The following is a 16,548-nucleotide window of genomic DNA, read 5'->3' as shown; positions in this document are numbered from 1 at the left end:
TCTTGTTCGGGAGCTGTTATTGATATCATGAAACTCAGCGTCACATTGGTCAAAAATTTTAATTTTGTGTGTATTAATTGTATTAATGGAAACGAGTGAAGCGATATCACTAACGTCACAGCATTTCTGTTTTATGATTTAGATAGTTCGATCCTCTACAATAACTCGGAGGAGGAATGCAAGTGACACCTCCCCCTTTCCCTCCAGCACCACCAACTCCTTGTTGCACATTTTACCTTTTTTCTTTTCTTCTTTCCTCTGTCCTTTCTTTCTCCGGGGGAATATTAAATGAGTGAGCCGGCTGAAAGGCGCCGAGTCGCTGACACAAAAAGCGTTAAAAATTCTCATTTGGTTGTCTTTATTTTGCTAGCGCCATGTGGTCCTTGAAGATGTTGAAAACACGGGAAGCAGAGTAAAGATCAGAGCCGGCTCATTAGCATTGGGACAGAACTGGAGAGGCAGTGGTGTATAGTGGGCCCTACTCCAGAGCTCCAGTGAGAGCGGTTGGTGGTAAGCTCCCCGTTTCATTGTGCTTTTGTCTTTCCTCTGGGTCTACCTCACAGTGGGGAGCAACACTAGCCCCAGGTTACACAAGAGAATTATGGGAAAAAATGATTTTGACCAAGGTGGAGAGGACTCAGACATTGTCAGACATAGGCTTTGTGGGCAAAGATGATGTTCTTTGCGAGATGAGAAGGTGCGAGAAGGTGTAAACTATTCTTCTTCAAAGAGCCTACTCGTACTGAATCCACTCTTGGCTGTTCAATCTACTCGTACAGTCTGAGAGAAAATAGACCAACAATGTTCTCTGAAAATCATACCACAGAACAAACCTGCGGTAGTTATGCAGAAAATGTTAGACTCTATAATTTATAAGCATGCAATTAAAAAAGCTGTTTATTAGGAAATATATTTTAGCCCAATGACAGTATCCATACTGGCTGACCAAATGGCTCACGTTTTGATGGAAAGACAAAAACATTAGTTCCAACACATCTCCATCTCACCCCTGCCAGTCATAGTGAAATGGATAAAGGTCTAGTTGGATTGGTTTATCGGGTAAATCCTGCTGGTTGGCCTGCTATCTTGGATGATGACCCTGAAGAATGTCAACAGCTCATTTCCCCAAAGCTGGAAGGAGTCACCATGGAAGTCATAATCTGCTCCTCAGCAAAGCTCTTGATTCAAATACCAAATCTTTTCATCTTTCCAAATCGTCCACTCCTGCACAACCATAACCCTTATGAAGATCTGAGGAGGAAACGCTTCGTACCAAATACTACAGCTTTCAATTTAATAGAATGGTCTTTTGTAGTCATGCCTTCATATGCAGGCCACATTAACTGACTGCAAACCTTGACACTATTAATGTTAGAATTCCTGACTGTAGCTTAAAAAGTAAAGCATGGGAATAGCAACATCAAGGTCATTGGTTAAATTTAAGGGCACATCAAATGTATAAATGAGAATACGCAAGTTACTTTGGATAAAATTTGCATTAATGTTAAGTTTTCACCTACTAAAATTGCTTGCTTGTCATTATTAAAAGTGTTTGATTTTTTACATTTTTTTGCATGAGATATTCAGACACAAACCCTGCATTTTTTGTTCTTACCAACAGAACGACAACGACAGCATGAGACACCAGAGTGATTTTTTTGGCCACGTTGATGGGGGTCATCTGCTTGACACTAACTGGCCTCCAAAAAAAAAAAAAAAAAAAGCCCAGACCAGATGTTACCGAAATGATCAACAACCAAAGCAACAATAGCTACAGGGGGAGGGAGAGAGCAGAATAAATTAATGGCTGATTTCTCTGGCTTTGATGGAATTAGCGGTACTTCTTTTCTCAATGTGCCATGTGAATGTCCTTGCGTTAAACGTTTTTTTTTCCCCTATTCTCTTTCTCTCTCTGTCTCTCTCTCTCTCGCTCCCCTTTTCTCCCTTTTTGACAAGTAAGGCCACCCAGCAGAAAGCAACTGATGCAAAACCCCCAAGTAATCCCTGTGTTTATCTCTCCACTGTGGTAAGTCTGAACACAGACCCCATTATCTTACGGATTTGAGCAAACTTTCATTTATTTGTTGGCCTTGGGTATTCTTTCTTCAACTTCGATGCCTGAGTTTAGGATCCCCTGATTCCCCTATTCCAATGTAAATAGATTTGCATAGGGTCACAATGCATCTAGCTGAGTACTGATTAGTAGACAGAGGGGAGGCCTGTTTGCAAGGGTGGGGGGACCCCAGTAGACATGTACATGTAAAAAGGTGCCTTCCAGGAGGGAGGAATGAGCACATACATATGTATCTGTGATTGCATGAAGCTTCGCAAAATCTCCACAAAGCCAAATGGAAAAGGGCTGCTTGCATTCCTGCCCCCATCTCTTGTTCTTGGACCAAAACTAACAGTGTTGAGATGACTGCACCTGAATTAAGTGCTAAAATTGACAACTTCTGTATCTTCTCAGTAAATGAATGATTTGTAGGTATAATACAAAGAAAAAAGACATTTAGATTACATGTCTTCAAGGAAATTACTTATTAAATTTATTTTTCCAAATCTGTTTGACTTACTTTCTTCTGTTGAACACAAAAGATGATATATTATATTAAGAAAGTTTCAACTGTTTTTGTCACTATGGTGAAGTCAAAAGGGTCCAAAACAACAACAACAACAACAAAAAAACTTCTTAAAGAAATGTCCATGTAAATTGTTTATGATGAAGCATTATATCGCGTAGCATGAGCAATAATTTTAACAAGGACTTTATAGATGCTTTTGACGTTTGTCTGAAAAATCTTGCGGATCAACAGATGTAAATCGTTTGCAGCTACAGTAACAAACTACCAGTAAATATGAGCTAGCATGAACAAAGGAAGCAGCCTTAGCCCCACCTATTTGGAACAAAAGTGTTTTGGTAAGACATTGGTGTGAATTAAGGACAGGTTGTAGCCATTTAGGAGTATTTCTGTTATCTCATCTACTTAGGACCTGCTCTACCTCTCTGTTTACATACTAGAGGTGTGAAATTCTGGGGGGTTATCAGAGCTTGAGCAACACTCCATTTAGAGTCACACCGAACCCTGAGAGATGCTAAAATTGGCTACCTGTAGAGACGACAAATTAGCACAAGCAGCAAGGTCCCGTCAACACCTGCAGAATGTTTTTCTTGCTAATATATTATTTGCTTTTATTTGCTTAATCCGTTTTCCAAGTAAACGTCTGAGCATACGATTGCTGAGGGTGAAACACATCTGCTGGTCCCCTAGATGTTCAGCTTTACAGACGACTGTCAAACGCATTTGAAAAGTCCCTATTATATTTACCAGACATCCCAGCTTGGGCCAAGTAATATAATGTGCATTGTATAAAAGAAGATGTATTGAAGAATGTCTCAACTAATTTTGTTCAAACAATGAAAGTCAATGTGGTCCAAAACAACATTCTAGTCCTTTTCAAACAATGGTGTTTTCAAAAAGACACTATTCAGAAAATCTATTTTTTTGTGCTCCACAGAAGAACAAAAGTCATACAGGTTTGGAATGACATGAGGTCGAATAAATGAGTTTACATTTTATGGGTGAACTATCCCTTTAAGGTCAAAAGGTACAACAAGATAGGATAATGAATGTGACATGGCTCAGAGTGAAGGAAAATGGGTTAGTTGAGTGCAGAGGTGCAACTCCCTCTGCGTTGTAGTCATTTCCCTCCTGCAGTGTGTCTTTGCATAATTTGCTCCTCCTCCCCCATTAGAGCGGTCGGCTCGTCTCCCCGGGCCATGTGTTAGAACAAATTTGAGCAGTGTCATATTGCACGTATTTCAACAAGGCCAATATGGTTCCCGCCCAATTTGCTTAATGAATTAAGCTGAGGAGAGTAATGGATGTGCTAACACTATTAGCCGTCCTCCACACATCTGCATTGTCGATTCTGCAACCCCCCCCCCAAACCCTTCCATTTTTTTCTTTCCTCAGGTTTGCTTAAGGACAAATTGATAATGAGTCTCCTCCCTACAGTAACTATAAAAGTAGCTTCCCTTGCTTATCTCTCCATCTCTACTAAGCGGCTAACAGCAGAACAATAGCATTTAAATGGTCATTTCCATTAGCTCAAATGAGCTGTTTTGGGTGTCGTTAGCGTGTTTTAGCATGCTAAAGGTGGGCTGGGGAGAGACACTGTGTGCTGATAAGGTTCAGGTAGTACGCTAGAGGAATGTGTAGCCTAAAGAGGCCCATACAAAGGGAAATGAACAACAACTGAGCTAGCATAGCAGGGCTGTTAGCACGTGAATGCCCCTAATTACAGGCCAACCCCGCGTCATTACACTTAATTGTAAAGTGTGTCTTAATCAGTTTCCATATGAAAAGGTCTATTAATTAAGTGCATGACTGAAATTCAATTATGTTGTCAGGAGACAATTTGTAAACCAAATAATGATCAATTATGCAAACCGAGTCCCACGCACCCAAACTGTTTGCTAAGCCTTTTTCACAATGAGAACTTATCAGAAAAAAATCGAATGTAATAAAATTAAAAACAAATTTAACAACACAATTATTGAATGACATTCAAAAGGCCAACTTAAAGAAATACTTTAAATGTCAGAGTTGTTACTGTCTGTTAGCTTTTTCTTAAATACGTGTCAAAGAATTTTTCATTGAACAACAGCTTGTGTTTGCGACAAAAAGTGGGGTGTTGCGCACATGATATGCAAGTTCAAATCTCGCCAGCATTACACAAAACCATTCCCATCTACTCTCGACCGTCCTCTACATTACAGACAAAAATCCAATAAAAATGAAAAAGACAGACACACACACCAGTGCCACAATAAAAAAAAAAACCCAGCAGATCATTGAGGTCTTGGCTGGCGTTGCAGAGAGTGGCTCTCTGTTTTTCTACGCGTATGGAGCCGCAGTGGCACGGCACTAGCTGCGTTTGGCTGGGTCTTACTGGAATGGCAGTCAAGGGGGTGGGGGGAGATGAAAAGGCCTCAAGATGCTTCAATAAAGGAGAGATTATAATAAGCGCCATCATTGTGGCCCTTTTTGAAAATGTTAATCAGGCATATCACTGCCTGCCTGCAATGCCACATGTAGCAGCGTTTAACTTAACTTCACACCAACAATTTAGAGGACAGCAAGGCCACATGGGGGTGGAGGGGTGGGGGGGGGGGGGCGGATGCTGAAAGAGAGGGATAGAGGGAAAATGAAAACAAACAGAGATGAGAGGGAGCTCTATGATGGCGACTCATCGCAATTTCCGTGCCGCTATAAAAAATCTAAATTACATGTCTCACAATGCAGGCCGTATCTCCTGTAACCAACAAACCCTTCCCCCTGACACCCCCCTCCACAGACACTATCCAACCCGTGTGTTTTATCTTAAGATTCTCAGACAATGCCTGGAGGATCCCCTTCTCTAATCTTCCTTAAAATCCTCTTTCATCCAACTGTTAAAGAATGTTTGAAAGCCTGACACCAGACCAAAAAAAAAAACCCTCTTCATATCTGGGAAAAGCTTTTGGAGGGAGGGGTTGCTGGTTGGGGGTTTGAATGTAAAGTCAATGCAATTTAACTAATTAAATTGTTTTTGCCTTGCGAACATTCAAACGGCGATTAAAAATGGGTGATGTGAGGCGTTTTTCTTTCTTGCTTACAGAGATCATCACAATAGACTGGACAAATGCAAGGAGAAATTACCCTCATTTTGTTTAATACAAGAGTAGAGCTAATGTCTTACATCATGCATTAATTGAGGCTAAAGGTCTAACCTGTTGATATTAGGTAGCGAGAACACATGACTTCACAAAAGAGATTTACGCTGCGCACGTAACGGTCCGGTAAGAATTAAAACCAGTGGGAAGAACAAAGGCCGCAAAAGCCAATAGGCGAAAATGGACCATTCTGATGTTAACCAGCTCTTGAAGTCGAGGACATAGTCCAGCACTAAACCTGAATAGGCAGTCACCTCCTGATCCAGCGCTGGCCTTTGGTCGTGCCGATAAAAGCCACCCTTATGAGCCGAATTCCTGCGTTTGTCTCCAGGCTTACTTTTCCGCTACTCACGGTGCACGCTTAGCAGGAAGGCTAAACGAGGTCTTTGGTCTTTAAAATTAGAGTGGACAAGCTACCGAACTAGCATGCAAATCCCATGGAGGAGAAAGAATAGGACCGAGGGAGAGAAAAGGGAAAAAAGAGAATTCAAAGAGAGACAAGAGAAGAAAGAAAAAAAAAATTGCGATTACACCGATAGAACCCGGTGCGTGCCGATTGCGTGAGCCATCACAAAACCCGTCTCGTCCCCAGAACCGGGGCCGGTATTATGCTCTAAACACTTTTCCTTCTCTTACTGCGGAAAGATTATACTGGTTATCCTATTAATGCAGCTGAAATGCCATTCTAGTGTCTTTAAGCTCTTGCATAGGAGGTCAAGAGGACTATGCCACCGCTTACAAGCATGCTGTGGATGTAATCTTCCCAAAGTTACAATAATTAATGTTAAGCTTCTTTAGCAATACGTTTCTGAAAGAACTTGCCTGATAATATACTTAAAGCTGTGTTAGCTGTTAGCTGTTGTCTGAGCTCGGAGAGCATTTCCCCATGCGACTCACGTAGCCAAGCTTAAATCTTTAGTCAAACTAAGGGGCTGGTTACAAACATGTTGCCTTAGCCACACAAGCAATTCCATTTCAGCCATGGCGGAGCTGAGATCTATAAACGCAGACGCTCAAGCAATTATTTCTGCATGGCCAACACTGTCTTGGAATGTGGGCAGGGAGAATTAATGTGGGAAAGCTGGGGGGGGGGGGGGGGGGGCGAAGCGGGGAAAAAAAGGGACTGACATTTTGAGACTAAAATATAAAAAGGTGCACATCCGTGAAGAAGCGTGGAAGAGGATGGCCACGTCCTCGAGAATAAAACAAACAAAATGGGCCTCTTCTGACACATTTGTTTTTGCTGGCACAGACTGTGATGGCTTGTCTGTAAACTGTATTAAGCTGATGATATCCGTCTTGTATGAATTTCTGTGACCGCGTCAAAGAAAAGGAGAAAGGATTAGCATGCAATAAAACCTGTGTCAATCTTATCAGACTCAAGTGCAATTTTTAAACATATGTTAATCTCACCTAAAACTCATTCTTTCCCTCTGCTTTTTTGAAAAATCTCTTATCGAGGACTCTGTAGGTGTGAGGGTTTTAGAGCGCCTTTAAATGCCATTATTTTCATAATTGCGTTCATTGTTGCAGGTTATAAAGCAATTTGAAAATCATATGTGTGCATAAATGCATGCTGAGCAGATGTCAGGGAGATGCATTCAGAGGGTTGCTGAATATCAAAAGCTACGCAGATAACATTTACACACATTTCAATGCTGCGAGCTGAAAAATTTCAATGTGATTCGGGACGGTATTGTGCTCGGACAGAATGGCGAGTGCGTGAATAGCTCTCCTCTCTCACTTGTGATTTTGCGAAATGCTCAAAATTGATATGTTTTCGTCTAACATATTTAGATGTAATTCTGGGGACGTGGCTAACTGAGGTAATGGTTAAGCTGCTGGTGAGATGGGCATAGAAGCCTGTGTGTGTGTGTGAAGGACACTGCTCCCTCTGGTGTGGGAATAACAAGTTCATTAGGCAGGAGCCACCGCAGGCCTCTGCCTTCCCCCGAGCGCTCTGCGTTCGGTTGACGGCCTCCTAGCCCATCAGCGGCTGCATCATTAGGGCTCTGCCATAATTAAGAGCTGTTAGAAAGTGAATTCTCCAACTGCAGATTAGAAAATTAAACTATTTACTGATTACATATTAATAGAAGACAACAATGGCAGTCGCCATAAGCTTGGAAGGCAACCAAGGAATACATCTGTGTACTTAATTACCATAAACAATGGTTGCATGGAAATAGAGTTTTATACGCATTCCCTTCTGTAATACGCCTGATATCAGAAGACACTTGACAATTCGTGTTCAATTATCTCCATTCTTTAATGTGCTGTGAACTGCACACAGTAAATAAATTAACCAGCCCAATTACTGTGAATTCATCTGGGAAACAAACGCAAAAAAAAACAACAAAAAAAACAGCAGACTAAGGCAGAGCGTATAATGAGGTGGGGAGGGGGGTATCAGGGATCCCGAGTAGTTCTTAGTACAGTTTTTATATGTATAGAAATATAACTTAGTATGTGCACATATATGTACACGCATCTATTTATATATATGTATATATATATACACAAAAAATACATATTTGTAAATGCATACAGATGTTTATTTTATATATGTCAATATAATTATTTAAATTATTTGCCTAATTTATGTGTATATATGCATTTATACGTATCTAGTGACCACCCTATGGTATGGGTGGAGGAAGCAAATAAACAATACAAAAGTTAAATCAACATGCGTATGCAGAATTATATTCTGAAAAAAATAAATTGAGGAAAACTAACTAAATCCCCATGAAATTACAATTATATAAAACTTAAAGAATTAAATGCAACACAGCTTGGCAGTGTGTTAAATTCAATATGTGTATGTTGAGCATAACATAATGACCTTGTTTGTTTTGTGTATAGAAGCGGTTACTGAAGATCATGTTGTCTGTGAACCTGACTGAAGCGTGAATTCACCCGTTTGCAGTCCTGAAATGCGTGCACTGGCTCAGACAGGTAAGCACATTAAGGTGAGAATCATACACAAGGTCTGGTGTGTAACAGAGCCTCTTATTTCTGTGTGAGTGTAAATATTGCTGAAATGTCTGGTTTGGTTCTCCACCTGCTAGGGCATTCAAGCCATTTATCAGTCAGAGCGAGAAAAAACCCTTCAAACGGACACAGCGGCTTTGACTTCAACAGGGTCCAGGTGAGTGGGAAGAGGGAGAGAGAGAGGGATGGATGGAAGGTTGGGCAAACACAAAACCGTGATAGTCATGATATCATCCTCAATGTGATGGAGAAGCATAAAAATGAAATCGTCTACTTTACCCTTCTTTTTTTCATGACCCAACCCTTGTGAGAAATTACTGTTTCGTATCAGCATCTGGATGGCAGGCTGCTGTTCTTAAATTAGGGTTATTGAGGTGCTGAGCCATTGCTGTTCTCGCTCAGAACGAAGCTCTATGTTTTAACAAAGGCTCAGCAGCCCTTTTCCCCTGCTATACACACCTGAAAGATCACCCCCACATTCTTTCATATGTGTATATGTGAGAAGAAGAGAGGGGAATAGAGGGAAGGGGAGAGAGAGAGAGAGGAGGAGAGCAAGAGCATGTATCTATTAATATGTTTCTTTCATTATTTCAACATTTCCTTTTCTGTCCAGCCCACAAATAGCAACCCTCCCCGTTTCTCTTCCTCCCCTCTTCACCCTTTACCCCTCTGCTGTATCCCCCTCTCTCCCTCCTTCTCTCTCTCTTCTACAGCATATCATTGAAGGCCAGATATGGGGTTCTGTTGCGCATGGCTGCACGGTACTGTTCAATAGTGGCTGGCTGGCGGACGCTATCAGCACTAGTTATCAGCTCCCATGAAGGCTCTCTTATCACGGCGGCCCAGAGAGCCTCCCTGCATCCTCACCACCCCTTTTCATATCCCCGCTGCCGCCCCAACATCCCGGCTTCAAAGATTCACACTTCCCAAACTCCATAAGAGTTTGTGAACGCTCAATTTGCCAAAACTGTTTACAGTGTAATTGGGCGGCGTACCTGTGTCCATGAGATAGCGCAGACGCTTCTCCACACGCGAGGCCCGCGTGTCGATCTGCCTCTGCTCGCTCTCCAGCGCCGCCAGTTCTCCCACCACGTACTGACTGGTGTCTTTGAACGCTTTCTGCTGGGCAAGAACAAACGAGAGGAAGGGGGAGTGATGAGAGGTAAGAAATGAAGCATCACATCCTGGGTTTATACAGCTTTTTAATACCAGGGGAACAGTGGTCAGAATAATTACTGGTGAATACTGCTTTAATTAATTAAGCGAATGAATGTACTTTTTTCACCTTTCTTTAAAAATTAGGATGTGATAAAAATTATTTAAAACCTTTCCCAAATTAGGTTAATTACAAAGATGAGGTATTAAATAACAATAATACACACATTTAAAATAAAAAAAATAATAAAAAACACACACACACACACACACACACACACACATACATATATATATATATATTTCTTTTTGTTGTTTTTTAAATAAATTAATAATACATTCTATTTAAAAAAATATATGTATATTCATATATTAATATTCATAATCCTGAATAGGATTTATTTATTTATTTTTATTTATTCATGGCTTAATAATGTTGTATAAAAATTGTATAATGTTGGCTTAAACATGTATATAAAATAAATTAGATTTAATAATAATAATAAAAAATCTGACTATGTTTGAAGATTTAGACCCATATACCAATATTATAAAGACTGTAGCTTTAAATGCTGAGGTCTGACTTCATGTGTGAAGCCTGGAGGCAGGAGGGTGCGCTTACACACCAATATAAACACATGCTAAATGACCGCAGAGAGAATCCAGTTTTACAGCAGTCTGGAGACTGACACGCAGAGAGGCAAAATTGAAATATGTGGGAGAGGTGGGTCAGTGCCTAAGGGCCTATCAGCAGGGATCTAAGAGATCTACACAGCACACGTGTGTGCTCAGATTCACACATGTACGCGTTTGGAAACACGCTTCTATTCTGTTACGCATGTGGCCCTGGTGCCAGCACCCTCTGGCTCATGGGAAACACTGAAATGAAGGATGAGACAGTGATTAGGGACAAATACAGTAATTAAACTGCACGCTTATTTCCAAGTGTGTGATAGTGACAAGCACTTCCACCCCCCTTTCTTCCACTCGTTTATCACCCACCTCTGTCCTCTCCTCCTTCCAACCTTCCTAATATTCTAAGAAAAGTGGGGGAGGGGGGAAAGAGTGCTCATTTAAATTCACATCCTAAAGATTGCTGCAAAATATATATATATATATTTTAGTGCTGATGCACCTTATTTCATAATAGGAAAGAGGGAAATGGGGAAAAAAGTTTTTTTTTTTCATCCAAGACAGCACTTTTTCTGCCTGAGTCCTCCTGCTGTCCATCAAACTACCTTCCTCTTCCTCGCTGCTCTATCAAATACTTCTTCCACAAATCAATTTTACACATGATCAGCCCCCTCCCCCTGTTCTCGCCTCTCTGCCATAATTAAGTGTTGAAATTTCCATATATATTATATTAATGCAAACATCATTCGCTGGGTAATTCAGCTTGAGCTGGGTAATGGGCAAGTTCAACACCCATTAACCCCTACACAGAGAGGGGCAAAGCTGGTCTCTACTGACCTTCCCTCTCTCTCTTTCTGTGTCTCTATCTCACTCTTCCCAGGATATGTTTCTCTATGCTCTGTCCCTATATTTGGTGCTGCAATAATTAAAATACTGTAGTTTCTTTAGATCAGCCTGCATAGAGAGAAAGAAAGAAATGATAATTGCATAGATCTATAATTATTTGTATATATTCACACTACGTGTTTATTCTCTTAAAAATAAATCAATACATTTTTTTGATTGACATTGGAACCAGAAATGGAGACAAAAATGGAGGGGAGATTCAGGACAAATTGAAAGTGTTCTGAGAAAAAGAAAGAAAGGTGGAGTGAAAAAGGTATATCCACTACTCTGTCCTTTTCCCTTTTTGCTAATCTTATAATTATCAGGGAATAGCAGTCTAATTTGGCTGACCTCTTTGGCTTTAGAGAAGAACAGATTGGCATCAGTGTTCAAAAACCTCTCTGCCCCTCAGACAGATGTGAGTGACTAAGTGCGACTGTGACGTCCAACTATGACCTGGTGTCACAGACAACATAAGAACGAGCAGTGCTGCCACAGAATATAAATTTGCATTTAGTACTTCATCTTCAGTTGGCCTTCGTCCTTCCATCTCTGTCAGAGCTCCTCTCTCCTCGCCAACCCTCTTCAGATCTTCAGGCACGGATCTCTGCCTTTTAACCTCTAAAACAAGAGAAAGAGAGAGAGAGAGAGAGATTAAAAGTTGGTCGATTCTCACCTGATTATAAATTAATATGAAGATAAACCTCACCCAATCAGACAGATCTGACATCTCCATTAAAACAATCACTATATATAAACACCCTATAAAGCTGTTAAACTATCATCAGTATTCTTGAAGACCTTTAAGAGACACTTCAATACTCGTTTTACAATAAGCCTAATTGGCAGAACTGAACCACAAACCTGAATGTAACAGACATGCTCATCTTTATGCATTAAATACATTAATTTATTAATCACTTAAGTGTTCCACAATGCAAAATCCTTCATAATCTTTGTTTATGCAGTCAAACTGGAGGAAGTGACATCAGCAAAAGTAAAGGACCTCACCTGGCCTGGTCTCTACGTATTGGCTGAATGATTTGAGCTGTGTTTTCCTGACAGCAGACTCCTTGTGGAAGACAACGGGACTACGCAGACGTTCCGTAGCCCTGCGGAGACGCTCTGCGTGCAATTCGTCCACATTATTCTATAAACACATTAAAAAAAGAGAGGGAGGGATGAAGGGGGGAAAAAAAGAGTAAAAGAACAGTTAACTTAAAAGTAGAGCGGAGTCATTTGAATAAAAGTTGCTTCTGATGCTGGTCGACATTAAAGAAAAGAACAAATTAGACACACATGGCCAAGAAATGTTTAACGATGGAGCGCCGTGCCTGAAGAACAGTCTAGGAAAGGTTCTGCAGCACTTGGTACATCTCAGAGTCCCACATTAACTCACAAGCACAAAAGAAATAAGGCAATTAAGTCTACTTTCAACAAAACCTGAGCCAGAAAATGTATTCAGATTATGCAAATTAAAAGCACTATTGTCTTGGAAGCGAACATGTGTTAGCAGCTTCTCACTGCAGCTTCCAATCAACTCAATATTAAAATGTGTTATTATGTGCCAGGCCCAATAAGCCAAGCAGACTGGAAAGCGAAACGACGGCGTTCAGAATAACATTTGCAACGTCAATAATAATAGGAAACGTCTTATAAAGTTCGCAATTAGCGAACACGTTCCACTGCTTGAGAATAGGAGGGAGAAACATTGTTAGTGCAGACGCTAGCTCACTGGTGTGTGTACGGAAACCACACAGCTAATAAAGACAAGTGTGAACAAACAGATACACATACTACCTCTGGCCTGTTTATACTTAAAATTATAACTTCTGAAAACAAAGCTACAATTAGTATCTCCCTAGAGAACAACAAATTTAGCCTGTGTGAATATTAACAGTAATAGCTGTTTATTCAACTAATCCCACGTTTAAAGGGACGATATTAGCTGTCAAAGCCATAATCTGCAGCTTCTCTTCAGCCATCACGACAAATTGTAACTTAACTTTCAGAAATTCCTATAGGCTAGATGAGAAAACACTTGGGTGTATATATATATATATATATATATATATATATATAAAACGAATACATGTGAATGTTCACATCTTAACCATTCTTTACCACTTCTACAGAATTGATTAATCTCAACATGTACATTTTTATTAAGTTAAATATAAATAATACATTTAACTTGTTAATAAAATAAAGTAAATAAAAAGTTAATAAATAAAGCAAAATATACTCATTCCTAAAACATCATACAATGGCAATCTGATGGTGAAAAAACGTCACCCTAAGTACATCCCTATAAGTGTAATGAGTACCGCAGTCATCACACAAAACCAAAGGCGTGAGCGTGTTACGTGTTAAAACGACACATTCAACAGCCTGGATCTCTAGAGACAGCTCAACAAAGCCCTTTAACCCCGTCTGATTCCTCTCATGTTAAAGTCCAAAGAAAACAAACAGGATTCAAACCCAAAGCCCCGCTAGAATCCTCGTTTCCCGAAGGACCCAAGGCCTCCAACCCTCGCTAACAACCCGTTCCTTGAAACACCTGCCCCCACGGCCCCTCGGTACCCCTGGCTGGGGAAGATATCAGGGCTATCCCCACATCGCGATCAGCGCTTTTTAATCTGTTATCGTCCCGATCATTATTGTGGTGGTGGGTATTATTTTGGCAGAGGTGTGTGTGTCTATCTGGGATGCGTGACTAATGTTGCGGTCTGCTGCTCATTGCAGGCGGTTATCGTGTGCCACCATGGCAGCAGGCTCACAGTGCATAGAGACAATTGCTAATGAGACACAACCGGGAGCACTGGGGGACTGCAGTGTGTGTGCTGGGGGGAACCATTCTGTCCCACACCGTGATACTATGGCCTCGAGGAGTTGTGGGACGGAAGAATCCTCGAGGGATGGAGCGGATGATTCAGATTTTTTTAAGAGTTAAAAGACGGTACAAGAGCAGGCCAGAGAGAGAGAGAATGTGATCCTAATGCGTTTGTTTTAAAAAGGCAAGAAAAGACATTCTTTTGAGGAGGAACACATTGATACTCAAACTTCTTCATGAAGACAAGGTTGCAATGGAGAATAGGGTGAAGGTCAGAAGAGACAAGAGAAAGCGTGAGCTGCTCTTTCTTTAAAACCCCACAAACCACCGAGGCTCAGAGCCTCAGTGCTCGTAACCCTGCTGATCCTCCCCTGGGCTTTGGCCTGTTGTGTAGGCCTGCAGTTCTGCAGCAGGTGCTGAACTGTTCAGAGAAAGAGTACAAGACCCTCATCACTAAAAGCCATTTCATAAGGAAGGCATACTAGAAATTATCGGTTAAATCACCTCAACTTACCGTCAATTTCAAGATAGAAATTGTACTGTTCCTCTGAAACAATTGCCAGTTCTTGACTGCATTGGTCATGTGCACATGTATCATTTTCTTTTTTGCTTAAATTAGTGTCATACACTACCATTCAAAAATTTGGGATGTTTTTTAATTGTTTTTGAAAATCAGCAAATCAGCCTATTAGAATGATTTCTGAAGGGTCATGTGACTTAACACTGGAGCAATGAATAAAAAAATAATGAAAATAAAACAAATACATTCTTACTAACCCCAAACTTTTCAACGCTAGTGTAGGTGAAAGTAAAAGCAGAAAATTGTTTTGTCGAGGCAGTTTTTCCCTTCATTTTGTTAAAGTTACTGCTAACACTTAATTTTTATTAATCAATATATATTGTGTATAAATTATGCTATTATTGATTAAAGTTGCAGAAAAGTGTTTTTCCTCTTTGTTGCCATCTCTGTTCAAAATCTGCAACTGCAGTAATTCACGGAATTATCAACTTTACGCAAATTCAACACCCTCCACACGGCACAGTGAGGATGAACACAATGTTTGAGGAGAAAGTGCGGCTGTCAGTCACCGTGCCGGTGTGGATACTGGGATTCACAATCACAGATTATTCTTTTTGGAAGTATGACCAACATAATAATTTTCACTGGAAAATGTCATCTGAACAAGTAACATCCACTGTTCTGGTTCTGACATTGCAGTAAAATGCACTGATTAAATCTAACAATCGCTTATAAGTTATCATATCACACAAAACCGTGCAAATTATACCGTTCTCAAATTGTTAATGTTAACAGCGTCAGCATTGCGTGACTACAAGTAATGTCCTTCCGATATGTATCCTTGTTTTTCGCATGGGTCCGGTTGCAGTCTCTTTTTCGAAGGCTTTTGCATTTCACAGCAGGTGAATCTACAGTTGTCACTGGTGATTGTCGTTTGAACCTTTCTGGATCCGCCAAATTGATAAGTTTAATTATATCAAGTGCTGTGAGCAAAGGCTATAAATGTCCACCTCCAGCATCCTCACACGCAATATAGCGTATACTAGTTGAGACTCCGACTTTATTTTTTACAGATGTGACGTAATGACGCGAAGACATGCTCGAATCTCCCTCGGAAATCCACCAGTACCACTGGAATTAAAAACATTATTGCAAGCTTACCGCTTTGAATCGAGCTAAGGCAAGCAGATAACTTTGAACACTGGCTGGTTACGTATTATCTCAAAAATGAATTTAGGATAATTTTTAACCCCCAAAAAGCTACGGACTGCAGCTTTAATTATTATCAATAATATTACTGGGTAAATATTCTTCTTCTCCAACCCAAATGAATCGCTGCATGTGTGACAATTTGAGTCATCCTCGTCATGTCTGTATATCTGTCTCTGGAATCTAACCTATTTGTGATTAGTCCTTGGGAAACCTCAACCAATTATTTCACACCTGCTGCAGTGCACTGAAAGAGGCCTGCCGACTCAAACGAACACATCACTGCAGTCATTGTGCATCAAAGAGCCTGCTAACATCTGCTCACAGGAAATCCCCTCTGTCAGCAGAGAGAAAGAGAGAGGTAGAAAGGGGCGAACAGGTGGGGGAAGGTAGTCGCCAGCATCTCTGAACATGCCCTACAGTCACCACCTGGGGGCTCTGAATACAACAGCGAGCTAGGAGGTCATCACACACACACACACACACACGTATAAACACCAAGCAGTCTGCAGTACACAGGTATGCATGTTCTTACACACAGAACGCTGGTATTTAATAAACAAGGTAAATCAATCCACTGCATGTCAACATCGTGAGCCACAC

General features: G+C 40.7%; 1 protein-coding gene across 6 annotated transcripts in view; it reads right to left on the bottom strand.

The window, feature by feature from the left end:
* Positions 1 to 16,548, bottom strand: part of ehbp1 (EH domain binding protein 1) — a 126,368-nt gene that overhangs the window by 17,295 nt on the left and 92,525 nt on the right. For 4 of the 6 annotated variants that reach the window (XM_039654159.2, XM_039654413.2, XM_039654340.2 and 1 more), the window contains 3 exons: positions 12,395 to 12,533; positions 11,904 to 12,004; positions 9,706 to 9,832 (listed from right to left, as the gene is read on the bottom strand). In XM_039654159.2, the coding sequence (XP_039510093.2) occupies positions 9,706 to 9,832; positions 11,904 to 12,004; positions 12,395 to 12,533 (367 nt within the window). The remainder of the gene's footprint in view (positions 1 to 9,705; positions 9,833 to 11,903; positions 12,005 to 12,394; positions 12,534 to 16,548) is intronic. The other 2 variants (XM_039654271.2, XM_039654498.2) reach the window with 1 other exon arrangement.

This window comes from Pimephales promelas, chromosome 15 (assembly GCF_988280905.1).
Source record: "Pimephales promelas chromosome 15, fPimPro1.hap1.1, whole genome shotgun sequence".
Classification (NCBI taxonomy): domain Eukaryota; kingdom Metazoa; phylum Chordata; class Actinopteri; order Cypriniformes; family Leuciscidae; genus Pimephales; species Pimephales promelas.
Note: the sequence above shows the minus strand (reverse complement) of the source record. Positions and strands in the feature narration are given on the sequence as shown.